The 19,159-nt window shown below is 43.4% G+C and overlaps 1 protein-coding gene across 1 annotated transcript in view; it reads right to left on the bottom strand.

The window, feature by feature from the left end:
- Window positions 1-9,639, bottom strand: part of LOC117346270 (vomeronasal type-2 receptor 26-like) — a 39,050-nt gene extending 29,411 nt beyond the window's left edge. Inside the window, exons 1-3 of the mRNA XM_033915670.1 lie at window positions 9,565-9,639; window positions 7,839-7,977; window positions 2,587-2,779 (exon numbers count right to left, since the gene is read on the bottom strand). Of these exons, the coding sequence (XP_033771561.1) occupies window positions 2,587-2,779; window positions 7,839-7,977; window positions 9,565-9,639 (407 nt within the window). The remainder of the gene's footprint in view (window positions 1-2,586; window positions 2,780-7,838; window positions 7,978-9,564) is intronic.
- Between the last annotated feature and the right edge of the window lie 9,520 nt (window positions 9,640-19,159).

Consider the following 19,159-nt stretch of genomic DNA (forward strand, 5'->3'; position numbering starts at 1 on the left):
TTCAGGAGCTAAGACCCCCATTCCTTTGATCAGATCAGATTGGGCCTATGAAAATATTCCTATGAGGTGACTTAGCTGAGAGCCCTAACAGACTGGAAGGTGGGCAGTGGGAGACAAGAATGAAAAGCAGAGAGCAATGATTCAACAGGGGAGATCAAAAAGGTTTTATTAGACTTGTCTAAGGAAAACCCATAAATTCATCAGACACTTAAGATGTGGGGGGAAAAAAATCAGAATAGTACTAGCTGACAAAAGTACAAAGCAGTTAACCATGTACCAGAACCTGACTAGGTACATAAAATATTTAGACATTGAAGAAGAGAGGCTTATATTGTTCGGAACAGAGAAATGAGAGATTTTTATTTAGGGATTTCAGACATTCCCCCTCATTTACTAAGGTGTGCAAACTGATTAGCGCGTGCTAAACGCTAACACGTCCATAGACTAACATGCACGCATTAGCGTTTAGTGCACGCTAACTCAATTAGCGCACGTTAATCTGTTAGCGCACCTCAGTAAAAGAGGGCCATAGTCTAACTTAGAGAAGCATATTATATAAAAATCACAAATGCAGCAGAGGACCTCCAAAGACCAGTTATTTATTTGTGTTATTATCACTTAATATACTGCTAAATGGCATATGTTTAAGCTTCATAGATTATGGGAGTTATCTAGGATTTCTGGGGATTTAATGTTGCAGCAGGAGGAAAAGCTACCTTTTTATGAAAATGTGGGAAGATGCATTAGGGGTTAATTGGAGAGTAGGTGAATTACATTACATGATAATGCTGCCAAAATCTCATTATCCATACCTTTGAAATAAATTGAATATACAGTAGAGCTCTACATAGAGCATTCTGGAAACTGACACCTGCTTGAATCCATAGTATGAGACCATGATGCAGCCCACTGTGTTGGCAGGGCAGTAGTTCAGCCCAGTGACTTTGACAACACGTCGTGTGGATGTCCCAGAGTCCAAGAATTTTGGGAAGAAACTGTGATGATTGTGAGACTCTTTCAGGAATCAATTTAATTGGGGAAATAGCCAGACCCGCAGGATGAAGGAGTGTACTTAGTAGGCTTGATTTGCTTTGATGCAGCTAGATACTGTATACTGTATAGTAATGAAATATTAGAAACAATAATATTTTCAGGTCCCATGGTTGTAGTAAAAGTCATGAAGAAGTTCTATGAGGGGCCACTGAAAAATTCTCAGCCCAGCCAAGAAGAAAATGATGTTGAGCCATGGAAATTTCGAGTCATTCCATACTTTACTTGACACTTTTCATTTCAATGAGGCAAATGCATCTAGTAAATGGGCACAAGTATAGGGAAACCAAGTCTCTGTGACATCACTAGTGGAACGAGGCATTATGACATCACAATATGAGAAGCCACTGTAAAGTTCTCAGCCTAACCAAGAAGAGAATGATGTGGAACTATGAAACTTACAAGTTATTCCATACTTTTCTTGACACTTTTTGTTTCCATGATATGAAATGAAATGAGAAGTATCAAGAAAAGTGTAGAATAACTTGCAAGTTTCGTCATTCTTTCCTTGGTTGGGCTGAGAACTTTTCAGCCACCTCTCATACTGACTAAGTGAGGTTTCAACATGCAACTAACATGAAGGGAACAGTTTCCATAAGAAATGAAGACTAGGAGTGATGGCAAAAAATTGCTATTAAATATTGGGGGTAATGCCCATTTTCTTCCTTCTTGCAATAGTATGGGGAGGGGGAAAGGATAAGGTGGTTTGGGAATTTAGGTATTGAACAAAACAGTGGTTGTCTCTATTAAATATTTAATGGAGGCTTTGTGATAGGGAACAGGAGGTGAGGAGAAGGAGAGGTATGTTGTAAAACTCTTACTGAGGAAAACATGTCAAGTATCAATAAAGGGATAAATGCAAATAAAGGTAGACTGCATGGGCTAGATTCTCAGTTTCGGGGGTTCGGGGGTGGCAGCAGGAGGGAGTGGGCATCCTTCCTGCTGGCCAACTTGCAGTAGGTTCATGGGTTCTCTGCCGCAGCCACTCAGCTGATCGCATCAGGGAGATTTCCTTACCGTGGTCAGCTTAGCGGCGATGTCTATTTGAAATATAGGCCAGCATTTTAATGGCCTACATTTTAGGCATCTACCACAGCTTAGGGAGGTGCCTGGGACTGCTTAGGCTCGCCTAAGGCCACTTCTAGGCAAAACCATGCTCACACCCAGCCTTGGGCAAGCTTGGACATCCCTAGGTGCCTCCCTGCACCAACGACAGACAACTATTGTCCCAATTGGCTTGTTAGACAGTGGTAGGATGCCTACAATCGGGACGCCATTTATAGAATTTGCCCCTAGCTCTCTCTTTTACTAAGGTGGGCTAACCAATTAGCTTGCGCTAATCAATTTAGAGCACGCTAAACGATAACATGTCCATAGACTAACATGCGCACGCTAAATTGATTAGTAAAAGAAGGCCTAAGTGTTTATTAGATTTGAAGGCACTTATTGTTGAGGCAACTCAAGAATGTATGCTAACAACTTCTAAAGAAATAGAAGTTTTGTCAATTAAAACTTTTAAGTCTTGAAGCTACTTACTGTAATTTCCCATAATGGATGGGATAGGATGTGAAAGAAAATGGTCTAGTTAGACGAAAACTTCTCACAGCTACAATTCCCCCAATTATGACATCTTCATCTTTGAGATATCCTGGTTCCGACTTCCAGTGATAATCTGGTGCACATCGGTGCTCACTGTTTCTCCCAAGGATGCCACAAAGCATTGATAAGACTAGAAGCAGACATAATTCCATGTTTCAGATTGTGAAATAGATGGTCGAATGAAGCACTTGCTCTTCCTATGGTGTGACTGTGCTACTTGTTTGATATGGTAATGGATACTCCACATACCTTGGTAGGGCGACTAAATTGCAACTTTAATCAGAAGTGAAAAAAATGATTGTTTAAGCTACACAGCGTTCAAACAGCTCACAGGTAGACCCCCATATGGTTATAACAACTAAGATATGTTGAAGTAAATTCTGAGCCTAGTTGAGATTCAGCTGTTGTTGAGGAAACCATGCAGTCTTTATAGAAACTGGCTACTTAAAGATTCAAACACAAGGGAGATTTTTGTTCCTGGTAGGTGTGTGTTATGGTAAAAATAGACTGAATTGTTGTTTTTCAGGTTTTTTAATATGACCTTAGAAAAAGTAAGTTGTCATTGAGAGACAAATATTAATTTGAATGGAATGTTTTGTGCATTATATCTATGTTCAAGTAAAAGTCCAAAAAGATGTTTGTGTGATCAGAAGTGATCCCTCGTGGGGCACAGCAGGGGTCATTATGCACTGAAACGTTTATGTATTATTTTTTTATTTTTAGTATTAATTACTTCAGTCTTTTTGAGTGATACATTATCACTACTTATACACTAACAGGTCCTTTTACTAAGGCACGCTAGTGCATCAGCGCACGCTAAAAATTAGCGTGAGCTAAATTCTAATGTAACCATGATATCCTAATAGTTACTGTGGATGGGCAGACTGACCTTTATCTGCTATCACCATGGTTTCTATAACCATAATGTTGCATGACCTCACAATGCAAGTGTAAAGAGCCTTAGCCTATAGGAAGAGGAGATGCAAATGTTAAGAGCTGTGGAGAGGCATAATCAAAAAAAACGTCTAAGTCCCCTTTTGGCCTAAGGCCTTAAACGTTGAAAGTAGAAGCAGGGAAAATGTCCATTATATTAAAAAAAATGTCCAAAAGGAAGGTTTTTTTTTTTATAATGTCCTGCCTCTATGTTCAGCTGTTTAAACGCCCAGACAACCACTATGTCTAAACTTATACCCTATAATCAACCAAAAAAAGCCTAAGCCCCAGTCCAAAACAAGAGCTTTTAGGCGAAGGAGGATCGAGTCCTTCACCTAAAAGTGGATTCTGTAACCAGTGTCTGTCAAAAACAACATCGGTTACAGAATCCAACCCCCCACATGACAACAGGGCAAGAGGGAGTCCAAGTCCTCTTGCCCCACGGCACCCCTGACCTTCCAGACGACATCAGGGCAAGAGGGAGTCCAAGCCCTCTTGCCCCACAGCACCCCTGAACCCCCAATGAAGATCAGGGCAAGAGGGAGCCCAAACCCTCTTTTCCCGCGATCCCCAACCCCTCCCCTCACAGAGTCCGATGGGGCCAGAAGGGAGCCCAAGCTCTCCGGCCCCACGGCCCATTCCTGAACCCCCAATTATGTTTGGGGCAGGAGGGAGCCCAAGCCCTCCTGCCCTGTGATCTCTAATCCCTCTGAGTCCAATGGGGCCAGGAGGGAGCCCAAGCCCTCCTGGCCACACGACCCCCCCACACCCTTCAAGTTTGGGCAGGAGGAAGCCCAACCCCTCCTGCCCAGGTGGATCCCTACACTCCACCCCCCACTAAAATATGGGCAGGAGGGATCCCAGGCCCTCCTGCCCTCGAATTGCCCCCCCATGACCACACCCCCGAACCCCTTATTAGCCCCCCACTGACCCGCGACCCCCCCACCGACCCCCCCTCGACCCCCCCTACCCCAATCCCACCTTCCATACCTTGTCAGCGTTGGCAGGATGGACAGGTGCCAAGCCCGCCCATCCGGCAGGCCAGCCGGCTCCAGAATGGGGCTGGATTGGCCCAGGCGGCTTAAACCCCACCCACAGGTGGGACCTGAGGCACCTGGGCCAACCAGAATAGGCCCAGGAACCTTAGGCTCCTCCTGTGGGTGGGGCCTTAGGCTCATGGGCTGAGTTGGGCCCATGGGCCGATCGGGGGTTCAGGGGATGCGATCATGGGGGGGGGGGCGATTTGAGTGCAGGAGGGCCTGGGATCCCTCCTGCCTGTATTTTAGTGGGGGTAGGGGGTCCACCTGGGCAGGAGGGGTTGGGCTCCCTCCTGCCCATTCTTGTAGCGGGTGGGGCTTGCATGGCCAGGAGGGCTTAGGCTTCCTCCTGGCCCCATCGGACTCGGGGGGATTAGAGATCGCGGGGCAGGAGGGCTTGGGCTCCCTTTTGCCCTGAATATAATCGGGGGGCTGCGGGACAGGAGAGCTTGGGCTCCCTCCTGCCCCGCACGTAACCGGAGGTTCGGGGGGGGGCTGCGGGGCAGGAGGGCTTGGGGTCCCTCGTGCCCCAATGTGTATCGCGGCAGGAAAGATTGGCCATCTCCCCTGCCGCTATGCGATCACTCCTCTACCCGAACTGCCACAACCTGCAGCAGGAGAGATTGGGCATCTCTCCTGCCATGGGTCACGGCAGTTTGGGTAGAGGGGTGATCGCATCGCGGTATGGGAGATGAGGCATCTCTCCTGCCACGATGGTTGCGGTGAGGAGGAGTAGGTTGCCGGGCCGCTGAACTGATCGCACCAGCCACAATCAGCTCAGCGGCCCCTTTTCGGCACTTATACCTGTTTTGACCTGGTCTAAGTCAAAACGTATAAGTGCCGACTAGGCAACCTGCCTAAAGTTTTGGTTATACCTGCTGCACGCCTAGGTGTAGGTCAGCCCACCTCCAGCCCACCGCCCACCCTTTCCCCTCCTCTAAAAATGCCTCTTTTCTCTCTGTGCGTTTAGAGGCAGAGGAAAGGCCTAAGCTGGTTTTAGATTCGTCTAAAACCAGCTTTGATTATGGGTACTTGAACGATCAGGCTTTTTGATCATCCAAGTAGCCATTTAGGCCACTTTTTAGATGTTTTTTTCTTTTGATTATGAGCCGCTTAGTCAATAGGGAGAGGAGGAGATAGTGGATGCTGCAGATAGGCAGTTTGGATAGGCCATGTGGCCTTTATCTACCATCATGTTTCTATGTTTGTGGCTTAACTTGTTTTAGCACTCTTTCTAAAAGCTTGACATGAAGCAGAATTGAAGCTACTGGTCTGTACTTCCTGACATCATTCATTTCTCCATTTTGATCTTTTGGGATGGGTGTTAGAATGATTTTTCCTAGGTGTTTGGGGAATATTCCTTTTTCTGGCAAGTCATTCAGCCAGACTAGTTGTAGAATGTCTTTGATTGATGTTTAGTCGTAAAATTAGGGAGACATCTAGGTGCTGGAATCTTGCCTACTGCGGTGCTTCATGATACCTAATGCCATAGTAGGCTTGGCTAATGCTGAAAATGGTATTAGGAGTGATTCATGCCAAAGGTAGGTTCCAGAAAACCCTGGCCTACTTTTGCAGGGCCTACCTTTCCCCAAGGTGTGATTCTATAAATGATGCTGTCACATGATTGACACACATTCGACAGCCACTTTTAAAGGCACTCAAAACAACAGTGCAGTTTATAGAATCCAGGCCCTAATGAGCATTGAGATTTATGGGTCCTTTTACTAAGGTGCAGTAGCCAATTTAGTGTTCACTAACTGATTTAGCACACGCTAAATGCTATGGACACATTAGCTAAATCAGTTAGCACATGCTAAAATGCTTAGCACACCTTTGTAAAAGAGGGGGGTTGGTGTATTTGAATAGCAATATTTTTAACTCTGTTTTTGTGAAGGGGAAAATTCCTCCCAGTATCTATCTGCTGGACATTTTGTTTCCTCGTGCAGTATTTCTGTGCAGTTCACTGTGTTTTCTTTGATAGTGTCAGTTCTGATGTGGTCTACCTTTGCTTTGAGAAAGGTTACTATTATTTTTTATAGTTTAAAAAAGTTCTAACCCACTTAGACCTAAGCGGTTTAAAAAATGCAACCATCATCATATAACCAACACACAAATAAGTAAACAAACGTATCTAAAACATCTTCAATCAAGATCCTAAGTCAATCAAGAGAACGCCTCCACAAACCAGAAACACCATATTCACCATGAGATTCAAAATGGAAGCCTGCTAAAGTGATTCAGACAGAGGCTTAGTGAGACCTTTTAGAATGAAGTTAAGATTCCTGAATGGAAAAGGTTAAGATAGTAGAAGCCACAAACAAAGCACACCTCATAGATGTCACATTCGGATGAACTGCCAATGAAAGTTTACCTTCTTGTGCCTGGAAGCAGAAAATTCCTACAACTTGAACCTTGCAAATCGGGCACTGCGTCCTTTTTTTCTAGATTGGCCTGCAGAAAGGCAAGGATGGCTGGAATGGGAGCCTGTAGCGGCTCCACCTGTTCCCTTTCATACCAATGTTGAAAAGCCTTAGGCTGCCATTGCAGAAGGCATTTTTAGCCTGGAGTAGAGTAGCAATAGCCCTTGCAAACTAGGGCCATGCATTCAAGGAACATACTGTAAGATCGAAGCACTCTGGATTTTCCATGGGAACTGGTCCCTGACTGAGAAGCCCTGGATAACTGGGAGCTTGGAGACCCTTGTGCTTTTGAAGATGCACTAGGTCCAAATGACACAGCTGAAATGGTCAGTCTAGGCTAACTAAAATCATCAGTCATGGATGAGTTACAACCCTACGAAGGACCTGGCTTACCATGGGTCAAGGCGGAAAGCCATAAAGGAATCCCTTGTTGGGCCAGGACTGAACTAATTCATCCAACCTTAAGATTCATGGCTCTTCTTTTTGAATTAAAAAATGCTTCACTTTTGAGTTTTTGGCAGAAGCCGTCAAATCCACTACTGGTCTGCCCCAGTGATGAACAATGAGGTTGAATGCCTATTGGGAGTTAGATCATTCCCCAGAGTCTAGAGATAGGTGGCTGAGAAATTCAGCCTGAACATTTTCCAATCTGGCTATGTGAGCTGTAGAGAGGAGATTATAGATGAATTTCTGCCCACTGGAACAGCATCTAAGCCTCCAGGCATAAGGGTACACTTCTGCTGCCTCCTTGTCTTTTTACATATGCTACTGCTGCAGTGTTCCCAGAGAACACTATTACTGATCTTCCCTACAGGACTATTTCCAGAGTTCTCAATGGTAGGCAAATGGCTTGGAGTTCCAGATGGTTTATGGACCACTGCTTCTGATGGTGAGTCCCTTAACTGAGCAATTCCCACCATGGGTTCTCCAGCTGGCATCTGTTATGAGAATCACCCATGATGTGATTCAGAGAGACATTCCCTTTGACAAAGAGTCTCCCTGGAGCCACCAGTATATGTCCATGGGAGCTCCATCTTAAAATAATGATATTGAGGGGACCATTGAGACAGAAGAGCATCTAGGAGAGGCTGCATATGTGCCCTGGCCCAAGGAACAACCTCCAGGGAGGCTGCCATTGAGCCCAACACCTGAAGGTAATGCCAAGCAGTAGGAATAAACATCCTAAGAGCTTTAAAATATGTTTCCTGAGTTTCTGTTTGTATAGCTTGGGAAGAAAGATGCATCCCTTTGCTGGATCAAAGCAAATTTCCAGATATTCAAAACTCTGGGTCAGTTCTAGATGGTTCTTGAAAATGACTATCCAGTCCAACTGCAGTAGCAGATCTACCACCTGCCATACAGCCTGCTCACATTCTGTCTTGGATTGAGACCTGATCAGCCAATCATACAGACAGGCATGCAGAGTCCCATTCTTCAGAACGTGCAGAGGGCTGTTGCCAACCCAAATGGCAAAGCCACACACTGGAAATGTTCCTGAAGTAAATGAAACCATAGATATTTCCTGTGACCCAGAAAAATGGGGATATGCAGGTACAACTCCATCAGATCTAGAGAGGCAAGAAACTCCCTTGTAGCCACTGCTGCAATGAATGAATGAATAGGCCATTTCCATGTAGAAGAGACACATTGATGACTTTGAGATCCAAAATTAGTCTCCAGACTTCTGTACCCTTCTTGGGCACAATGGAGTATCTGCTAGAGCCCAATTCTTCCTCTTTGTGTATTGATTCTATGATTTTAATATCTAAGAGCCTCTAAAATGTTACTTAGACCTTGCTCTCATTTTCCAGCCAGCTGGCTAGAGAATCTAGAAACAAATCTACTGGAGGATGATAAAACTCAATCCTGAAGTACTCTTCGATGAGGTCTAATACCCATTGGTCAGAGGAAATCTGTTACCTCTCTCTCCAAAATTTTGGCAACCTCCTCCAATGTACAGAAGCTCTGCTGGCAGCTTGGTGTCATTGGGACTTTATGGAGGTTGGTTTGATGCAGGACCCAGAGGGTTGCTGATGTCTTGATTTGCTAAATCATTGTCTATAGTCATGGAACGATCTCTGAGTGGAGGAACTCATGTTATATTGGCAAGAATGGTGAAAATAACAAAATGACCTTTACTCCCTCCATGGGGACATCGAGGTCTGCTCTCTGTCAGAGACTTACCCCTCTTTTACTAAGGTGCACTATGCTTTTTAGCGTGCACTAAACGCTAACACGTGCATGTTATCCTATGGATGCATTAGTGTTTAGTGCGCTTGTTGATTTAGTGTGCGATAAACATCTGCTAAAACACTTACCACACCTTAATAAAAAAGGGCCTTAGTGTAGTGATACACCACTGGCCATAAAGTCAGCTATGCCTTTACCGAAAAGCATTTGCCCCTTGAAGGGAAGTCTGCTTAAGGTTGCCAAGGAGGCAGAATTGCACATCCACTGCCTGGCCCAGAGCATCCTGCAGGCCAAGACTGCACACACTGACATCTTACTCATGACTGATATCATACAAGGCATCTGGTGACCTGAGCTACCACAGAATCCACTTTTGCCTGATTAAATGACTGCTGGAACTCCAGCACCATCGGGTATAGCTTGGACATAGCCTTTGCTACCCTACGGGAGTCAGGGCAGGATTAATTCATTGAGGGCCCCTAGGCACACAAGTACACTGGGCCCCTTGCTTCGCCCCATCCTACCATGCCCTGACCCATGTATTTACTTCTTTATTTCCACTTTATTTATTTTATTTTAAAATTCAAAACAAAGATTACCATACTAGTGCCAGTGTACAGTTTTTCTGAACAAAACTCCCCTTCCTATAGGAAGAGATCTTCAGCTGGCAGGGCTTTCAGAAGCCCACCAATTTATATTTTGCATTTGGGTAGGAAGCATGGGGCATAGCGGGAAGAAAATTTAGTGCCCATCATTTTATTGGACTAATACATTTCTTACTTAGCTTTCAGAGCTTAAAACCTCTTTCTTCAGACCAGTAAACTATACTGCTGTTACAGTATCCCAATTTGTAAAAAAAAAATGTATTAAAATTAGTTCAATACACAGGATCATCTTATTTCCATTTTCTATTACTAAACGATTATCAACACAGCTACAATAATACCTTATCCTAAAGCAAAAATAAATAAATAAAACAAATATAATTTTTTTTTCTACCTTTGTTGTCTGGTTTCTGCTTTCCTCATCTTCTCATTATTCTCTTCCTTCCATCCACTGTCTGCCCCTTCCAGAAAATGTTTGTCTTCCTCTGCCATCTCTGCTCCTGCCCCTCCTCCCCCTTGTTCTGGCATCCATCGCCTTCCCTCTGTTCTCCTCATAGTCTGGGATCTCTCTCCTTCCATCACTCCTTCCCTCCCCCACCCTGTGGTTTTTAGTATCTCTCTTCTCATTTCCTTCACTCGGATGTGATATCTCTGTGTCCTTCCCCGTTCTTTGGCATCTCTCTCCTCTCTCTTTTCTTCTCTGGTCTTCCTTCTCTATTTTCTGCCTCTGTCTAAATTAAATTCTTTCTTACTATTCAGCCCTCAGTTTCCCTCTTTTCACTGTGTCTACTCACAGCTTGCCACCCCTTTCCTTCACCCCTCCACTATCTCACTAACTATCTTCTTTCCCCATCCAGCATGTGGGAAAGCAGTAGCAGTGGTGAGGAGATGAGGGCTGGGCACAATTCTCCTCACTTCCATCATCTGCCCTGCTCCCTTCTGTCTCCCTTCTCCCCACTTCCATCATCTGTCCTGCCCTACCCCTTTCTTCCCACATCCATCATCTTTCCTGCTCTGCCTTGCCCCTTCTCTCTCTCCCTCCACCCAAGGCCCATCTCACCACTCACCTTTCACTTCAATTTTTTTTTTAGAACGGCAACGCCCCCCTCCAAGCATCGATTGGCAACACGGGCCCACATGATCGGCAATGCGGGTCCCCTCTATCGCGGGCCCCACCAATTGGCAATGCGCCCCCATCAATGGAAAGCAAGACAAACAAGCAACGCAGGTAAGAAAGGCAACGGGAACTGTAATTTTGCAAGCGGTGGTGCTTACCCAAAGCTTCCCTCTGACACACCCAGGTGGAAACAGGAAGCTACATCAGAGGGAAGCTTTGGGCAAGCAGCACTGCTTGAAAAATTACTGTTCCCGTTGCCTTTCATACCCGTGTTGCTTGCTTGTCTTACTTTCCATTGAAGGGTGGCCGCATTGCCAATCGGGAGGGCCCTCATTGCTGATCAGGGGGGCCTGTGTTTGGCCTGTGATTGGGGGGCCCCGCATTGCTGATCGATGCTGGAGAGACCCATCACCATTTGGAAAAATAATGTTGATGCCATCCTTCATCAGGCCCCCCTGACCATTTTGGGCCCTAGGAAATGCATACTTGGTCTATTGATTAATCCGGCCCTGGCGGAAGTCCTCTGGTGTCTCTCACTGCTCAAGTTTGAAGTTTGAGCACTGAAGCCATTCATGACCATGCACTGTAAAGTAGAAGGCTGTGCCTCCAGCTTCAGTTACTTGACCACATCCGCTATAAAAAAGTGAATATAAAATGACTTGAACAGCTGGTGTACCAGAGTCATCATCCTGGTTGGCTGCTAGGACCTTAACAGGGAAACAGAGTCCTCCAGGACAGCCTCCAAGCCCTGGGACAATAAAGGCATGGAGTTTGATCTCCAATATTGCCAGTTTAGTGCTGAGTGGTTAATGAGACTAGGGGCTGGCTTGCGCTTCAGTGAATAAGGTTCAAGAAGCAGATACACTTCCTGGACTATTGGTAGCATTCTTTCCAGCTGTGTAGTATATTTCAGGCCCATTAATAAAGCTTTCCACATGAGATTTACAACTTCCAGAGAAAAACCCTCTGAAGGTAAGATAAAGGAGCCCTACAAGACCTTGGACTATGCTTTCATGGGTTTCCATAGATTCCATGCATCTGCACTTCATGCTTTTGGTGAATTCAGGATAGAACCTGGATTGAACTTGGATGGAACCTGGATGGAAATTTTTTCCCATCTCTAAGAACCACAGTGGTTCCCCAGCCCTGGAGGACATAGATGGCACTAATCTTGAGGCTCCCACCTCTCTCATGAGCACTACAGCATGTGGTTCATAGACATTCCTCTGCTGACCATCCTGCACAAATTTGACATAAAATGGTGTCCAAATACCCTGAGGAGTTAATCCATGTCAATTTTAGTAAAAGTCAAGGGGCTTTGAGACAGATAGGGGCTTCAGAAAAAAAAGATTGTTTAAAATCCAAGATGGCCACCATCAGAAAAATTACACCAAAATAATGACCCTTGAGGACTCTAGAAAAACAAAACAAAACAAAAAAAAAACACCCCACTGAAATAGGGGCAGAGACCTAAACCCTATCCCCAAAAACCCTAAAAAATATTGGGGGGGTTTACCCCCAATTATTCCATGGGAGTTAATAGGGCTTTACTTACAGTTCTGTAAAGGTGATTGCCTATCAGCTTTCCCTGCAGCCTGTGAAAATGGGAACAACATCAAAACATCAATGAAATGGCTCTAAACCAGGAAACCTTTGGGCTGCCAGTCAGATCAACCCCAACCAAGGCTTCCACCCCCACAGAACCTTTGGAATATGATGGGTGGGAGGCAAATACACAACAGACTCCTAGATACCCAAAATGTTCTTACACAGAGAGCCCACGGCCTGTGTTCATGCTTCTGAAAAACTCAGAAGGTGAGCTGGCTTACAGGGAAATGGACCCTCAAGTGTAACTGAGAGCTTGCCCTGTGAGCTTCAGTCCAGCTCTGTGGAACCTATATCTTTTCCCTGGCAGAAAACCCCCTAATAAGGGGTCTCAGGACACTGAAGCCTCAAAAATGAAACCTACCCTAAAAAAACAACAACTAAACAGGGCAGATTAGAAACACCTCTGCACAGTTTGCTTGCAAAAGGAAAACCTGAAGGGGACACTATACTCCATTGGGAATGAGGGAGTTATGGAAAGCTTGAGTGGCACACTTCTGTGAAGCCAGTTCACAGATTGGGATTGATCAAACAAAAAATGGACTCCTTTGTAAATGTAACAGATCATACAGTATTTAAAATTTACCCCCGAGTGTTTTCACTTCTCTACATAGGAACACAGCCATGGGCACCAGTAACTCCACCCCCAGACTAGCATAGAGTCAGCAGGAGCCCCAGGACAGTGAAAAGAAAATGATGTTCCAGAAACTCTGTTAGCCCTGGGTGAGCATATTTTTAAAACTTTATTTTTTCCACACTGTGTATATGCACATCCTTGGTAGAACTGCATCTACAGCATTCCTCATCCCCAAAAATATTTTATTTATTTATTGGAATTTATTAATCACTTTATGAAGAGATTCACTTAAGTTTGTTTATTACCAGCAACTGGTTAAGGCATCTTACCATACCCCTCACTATGACCCTCTTTTATCAAGCCGCATTAAGGTTTTTTATCATCGCCCGCTAAGGTAAAAGTTCCAATGCTCATAGAATTCCAACCAACATCAGAGCTTCTGCTGCATTGACCATTAATAAAAACCCCTGACATGGCTTGATAAAGAGGACCTTGATCTTGCCTTCTTCACTAAGGGGTCCTTTTACTAATGCATGCTAGCCATTTTAGCATGCACTAAACACTAATGTGTCCATAGAATATAACGGACTCCTAACGCTCCTTCTCTAACTTATCCACCTCACTGCTCCCCATCATCTGATAACCTTCACACTTACTCACCCTTCCTCTCAGTCATGCCCAGTCATCACCAATAGGTTTTGAAATATTCAAGCCCTCAATCCTTCCACACTCTCCACTACTGTTTCACCTTTCTTCACCTCCACTATGTTATTAAAGTCTGTCAATGAGGCTGTCTCATCATACAACTCTATTCTTGCCTCTGCTTTAGAAATCCTTGCTCCCCCCTGTGTCTCCACTCTGTCAGGCATAGCAAACTTCAGCCTTGACTCACTCCCAGTATCCACTACTTACATTCCTGTATCTACTCAAATGAGTGGCTTTGGCTTAAATCTCACACACATGCTGACTTTAAACTTAAGGTTTAATTCTGCTCTTACACTGGGCATGGGCTAAATGCACACCATCAATTATTTTTCCTCACTAAATTATATAACTAATTATCATTAGTTAATGTATGTATAATCTTTTTTATTAAGCAAAACAACTTATTTTTACTATTAAGCACACATATCTGGAGAAGATATCCCTGGAGACTGAACCTTGGAGGAGCTCAAACATATAAAGATTTAAAAGTGACCCCACTAGCTGCTGAGTTCTACTATGCATGAGAATGAGACTTGCATTGTCTTTCCTCTGTCTCTTAATGTCCATGCAAGGATCTATGGTGTGTAGTTTGAAACTTCTTGGTCACAAAGTGATCTCCTCTCTCAAACCACAATCTCAGAGCAGGTGATTCATAAGAGAAGCTGCTTCACAACCTGAAAGATGGTAGCTTCTCTAGTTCAGATTTTTTTGATCATTTTCTACATTCGATGGAAGACTACTGAGTGCCAGTGTTCATCAATGAACTATGAGAGGTTAGAGTCAGGATATCACAGGGATGGAGACATCATGATTGGAGGAATTGTTACAGCAGATAATTATCATATCAGAACATCACCGTCCTATACAACCTTTCCCACATGGAATGCAATTAGGATGTAAGTAGCATAATGATTTACCCCCAGATCTATATATTGTGCTGAAAATTGCATGCCCAAATTTAAATGCGCTTCTGAGGTTTGCATGCAAATTAATTAGTTAACAAGCTCTTAACCATAAATTCTTGGATATTATAGTTGTTAACTGGCACTCATTAGAATTTGCAAACACATCTGGATGTGAACTGTTCTATAAGCCTGGGTGCCTCACTCCCATATGTTGTATCTCAAATGGAGGTGTGGTTATGGAAGGGGCATAAGCGTGTCAGAGGCATTCTGAAAAGTTACACACATACCCCCTGTTTTACTAAGGTGCGCTAAGCATTTTAACTCGCGTGTGCTAAATCTACATGCGCGTTAACTGCTAATGCATCCATAGACTAAAATGCACGTTAGTGTTTAGCGTGCGCTAAATCGCTTAGTACACGCTAATTGGTTAGCGCACCTTAGTAAAAGAGGGCTTTGGTAAAAGGAGCCCATAGATATACCCCCTCTTTTACTAAGGTGCGCTATGCTTTTTAGCGCACACTAAACACGCACTAAAAGCTAATGTGTTCATGTTATCCTATGGAGGCGTTAGCGGTTAGCACACGTGTTGATTTAGCATATGCTAAACGTGCGCTAAAACGCTTAGCGCACCTTAGTTAAAGAGCGCCATAGAATGCCATCTCAGTGTGCCTAACTTCAGTGCCAGCATTTACCCAGGTTTAGGTTGATGCAAGTCTCAAGCCCACAATTAGGTGTGGGAATCAGTGATAAGCTCGATTCTATAAAGACTGGATGCCCTTTAACTGCAGAATTTATTTTTGCTTATGATTTTTGAAAACTATTTATAGAAATCCTCCCTTAGGTCCTTCCTGACTTGACCTGCCAATGTGATTTGTAGTTTTAGGAAGGATCTTTAGATAATACAGTATTTGCTTGTCGCTATTCAGAGGATTTAATAAAGACCTAAGAATGTGCTGATAAACTACTTGCTACTAAAATACACACCAAAGTAGATAGTCAAATAATTCTGAGAATCATTTTCATAAAAGAAAAACAGCCAAAGTGTTACATGAAGGGGCAAATGGACGTTTTTTCCCACCAAATGGTTCCAATTTGCTGTTTTTGAAACCCGTGTTCTAGATGGATGTCCATGGTGTGTGGAGTGGTGTGAGGAGTGTGTGGCGCAGTGGTTGGATCTACAGCCTCAGCACCCTGGCGTTGTGGGTTCAAACCCCGCACTGCTCCTTGTGACCCTGGGCAAGTCACTCAGTCCTCCATAGCCCCAGGTACGTTAGATAGATTGTGAGCCCACCGGGACAGAGAGGGAAAATGCTTGAGTACCTGATTGTAAAAACCGCTTAGATAACCTTGATAGGCGGTATATAAAATCCTAATAAACTTGAAACTTGTGTTTGTATGCAGTGCATCTAAGTCTCAATGGGGTATGATAGAGGTGTGTTGTGGGCAGACCTAGGGTGGGCTCACGACTTGGGCATTTTTCTGCCATAATCAAACATTTAGGAATAAGTCCAGGACAATTTAGTTGTATTCCTAAATGTTCAATTATGGCAAAGAAAAAAAAGTTCAAACCTCATCCTAATTCCTTTGTTTCCACATATAAGTGACTCCTGCAGGCATAAGGGTTAGTAGGCCCTCTTTTACTAAAGTGTGCTAAGCGTTTTAGCGCTCCTTCAGGGTGCGCTAAATCAGCACATGTGCTAACCGCTAACGCATCCATAGGATAACATGCATGAGTTAGCATTTAGCGCACGCTAAAAAGCATAGCACACATTAGTAAAAGAGATGTGCTAACCAATTAGCACGTACTAATTGAATTAGCGTAAGATAAATGCTAACATGCCCTTAGACTAACATGCAAGCGTTAGCGTTTAGCGTGCGCTAATCGGTTAGCACATCTTAGTAAAAGAGGAGGTTAGTGTTATGTACAATTGGGTACGGTGGGTTTTGGCAGGCTCCCCATATAATATTAGGGGGCTGTGATGAGATGTGATCATGGAACTTTTTATGTAAGATTCACTGCAATACCCCCTAGGGTGCCCCACTGATCTGCTTTGATGTCTGTGTAACCAGACTACTAAGCGTGCTGGCCTCGCCAACATCTCAATGGCTTGTTCTGTGCTTTTTTCTTTTGCAACAATCAAAATCAGAACGTAATGTTGATAAGTATTGCTGAGTCTCACATTCAGACACATATAACTAAAACGTGAAAATTGTAAAGGACAAATTAGAGAAAAAGAACACACACAGCATCAATTAGAGCCTACATCATCATGGATCTGTAAAAAAAACTCTACTAAACATCAGTAATAATATTCTTTCATGCCAATATTTTCAATTTTATCTATCCAGTGTATATGAATAGCTATAGAGAGCCTATAGCAATAAACATGAGAACAATGATGGCTACACAACTGTGTAAAGCAGTGTATCGCAAACTGTGTGTTGCGACACACTGGGAAAGAGGAGAGTCATCCACACCAGCTGACTGTCTACAGGACGTGTTTCTCGAGGTGAGAGGCACGTCCTGTAGGAAGTCAGCTGGCGCAGATGACCCTCCAGCTGGCTGGCATCTCTCCTCCTCTCCCCACACCTCTCGGATCGTGGCCAGATGGGCCTCCGCGCATGCACAGACACATGCCCGTGAAATCATAGTGTCAACATCCGTGCACTTCTGGGTGCCTTCTGGCCAGGGCACTGCATATAGTGTGCCACCAGCCGGAAAGTTTGCGAGACCCTGGTGTAGAGCACTAATGCAGATGCCAATCATGACGTGATGACCGCAGGTAAGTTTTCGGGCACCGACTCAGACAAAAAAAAAAAAATCAGGATTAAACACTTATCTCAGAAAGTCAAGTAGGCGGGATGGGCATCTTAATTCTCTCCTGACAAGAGTCTACCTGTTTCGCTGCTTTCTAGCGCTACCTCAGGGGAATAGCAATTATTTCATCCACATTACACTGTTGAACTGCAGGTTAAGAATGCAGAGATGGAACAAATACTGTAAGGATTGATCTCTTTAGATGTCCCTTTAAACATACACATCCACGATGGGAGGGTGGGGGAGGGGGGTATGTTTTGGAGTTGGTGTAAAGGGTATGTATTGATTGTTCTTAAAGGTATTTATTTATTGTTTAATAGTTGGAAGGTGGGGGAAAATAATTTTCCTTTTTATAAATTATTGTAAGTTTAATGTGCTCTAATTTTAATATTATATGTAAGAGTATTAATTATTGTGCACATCTGTAGTTTAAAAATTGAATAAAGAATTTAAAAAATATAAAAAAAGAATGCAGAGATGGTTGCGTGTCATTTATGATTTTCACATTTCAGTTATATGTGTTGTTTTAAGTTGAAAGTTTTAAGTTCAAGGATTCAAGACAAAGTTAGACAAGTTTCTGCTGAACAATAACGTGCGCTGGTAGGGCTAGTCTCAGTTAGGGTGCTGATCTTAGACCAGAGGGCCGCCGTGTGAGCGGACTGCTGGGAATGATGGACCACGGGTCTGACTCAGCAGTGGCAATTCTTATGTTCTTATGTTCTTACAAAAAACAATATAGGGCACAAATGATAACTAAGACATGATAATAATAACTTTGGGGACATTTTACTAAGGCGCGCTAACTGACTTAGTATATGCAAACGATTAGCACACGCTAAATGCTAATGCGTCCATAGAATATAATGTGTATGTTATCATTTAGCGCATATTAATCGTTTTCACGTGCTAAATCAATTAGCACACGCTAAATGCTAAGCGTCCATAGAATATAATGTGCATGTTATCATTTAGCGCATATTAATCGTTTTCACGTGCTAAATCAATTAGCACACGCTAAATGCTAAGCGTCCATAGAATATAATGTGCATGTTATCATTTAGCGCATATTAATCGTTTTCACGTGCTAAATCAATTAGCACACGCTAAATGCTAAGCGTCCATAGAATATAATGTGCATGTTATCATTTAGCGCATATTAATCGTTTTCACGTGCTAAATCAATTAGCACACGCTAAATGCTAAGCGTCCATAGAATATAATGTGTATGTTATCATTTAGCGCATATTAATCGTTTTCACATGCTAAATCAATTATCACACGCTAAATGCTAAGCGTCCATAGAATATAATGTGTATGTTATCATTTAGCGCATATTAATCGTTTTCACGTGCTAAATCAATTAGCACACGCTAAATGCTAAGCGTCCATAGAATATAATGTGTATGTTATCATTTAGCGCATATTAATCGTTTTCACGTGCTAAATCAATTATCACACGCTAAATGCTAAGCGTCCATAGAATATAATGTGCATGTTATCATTTAGCGCATATTAATCGTTTTCACGTGCTAAATCAATTATCACACGCTAAATGCTAAGCGTCCATAGAATATAATGTGTATGTTATCATTTAGCGC

The sequence above is a fragment of the Geotrypetes seraphini genome, chromosome 12 (assembly GCF_902459505.1).
Source record: "Geotrypetes seraphini chromosome 12, aGeoSer1.1, whole genome shotgun sequence".
Taxonomy (NCBI): Eukaryota; Metazoa; Chordata; class Amphibia; order Gymnophiona; family Dermophiidae; genus Geotrypetes; species Geotrypetes seraphini.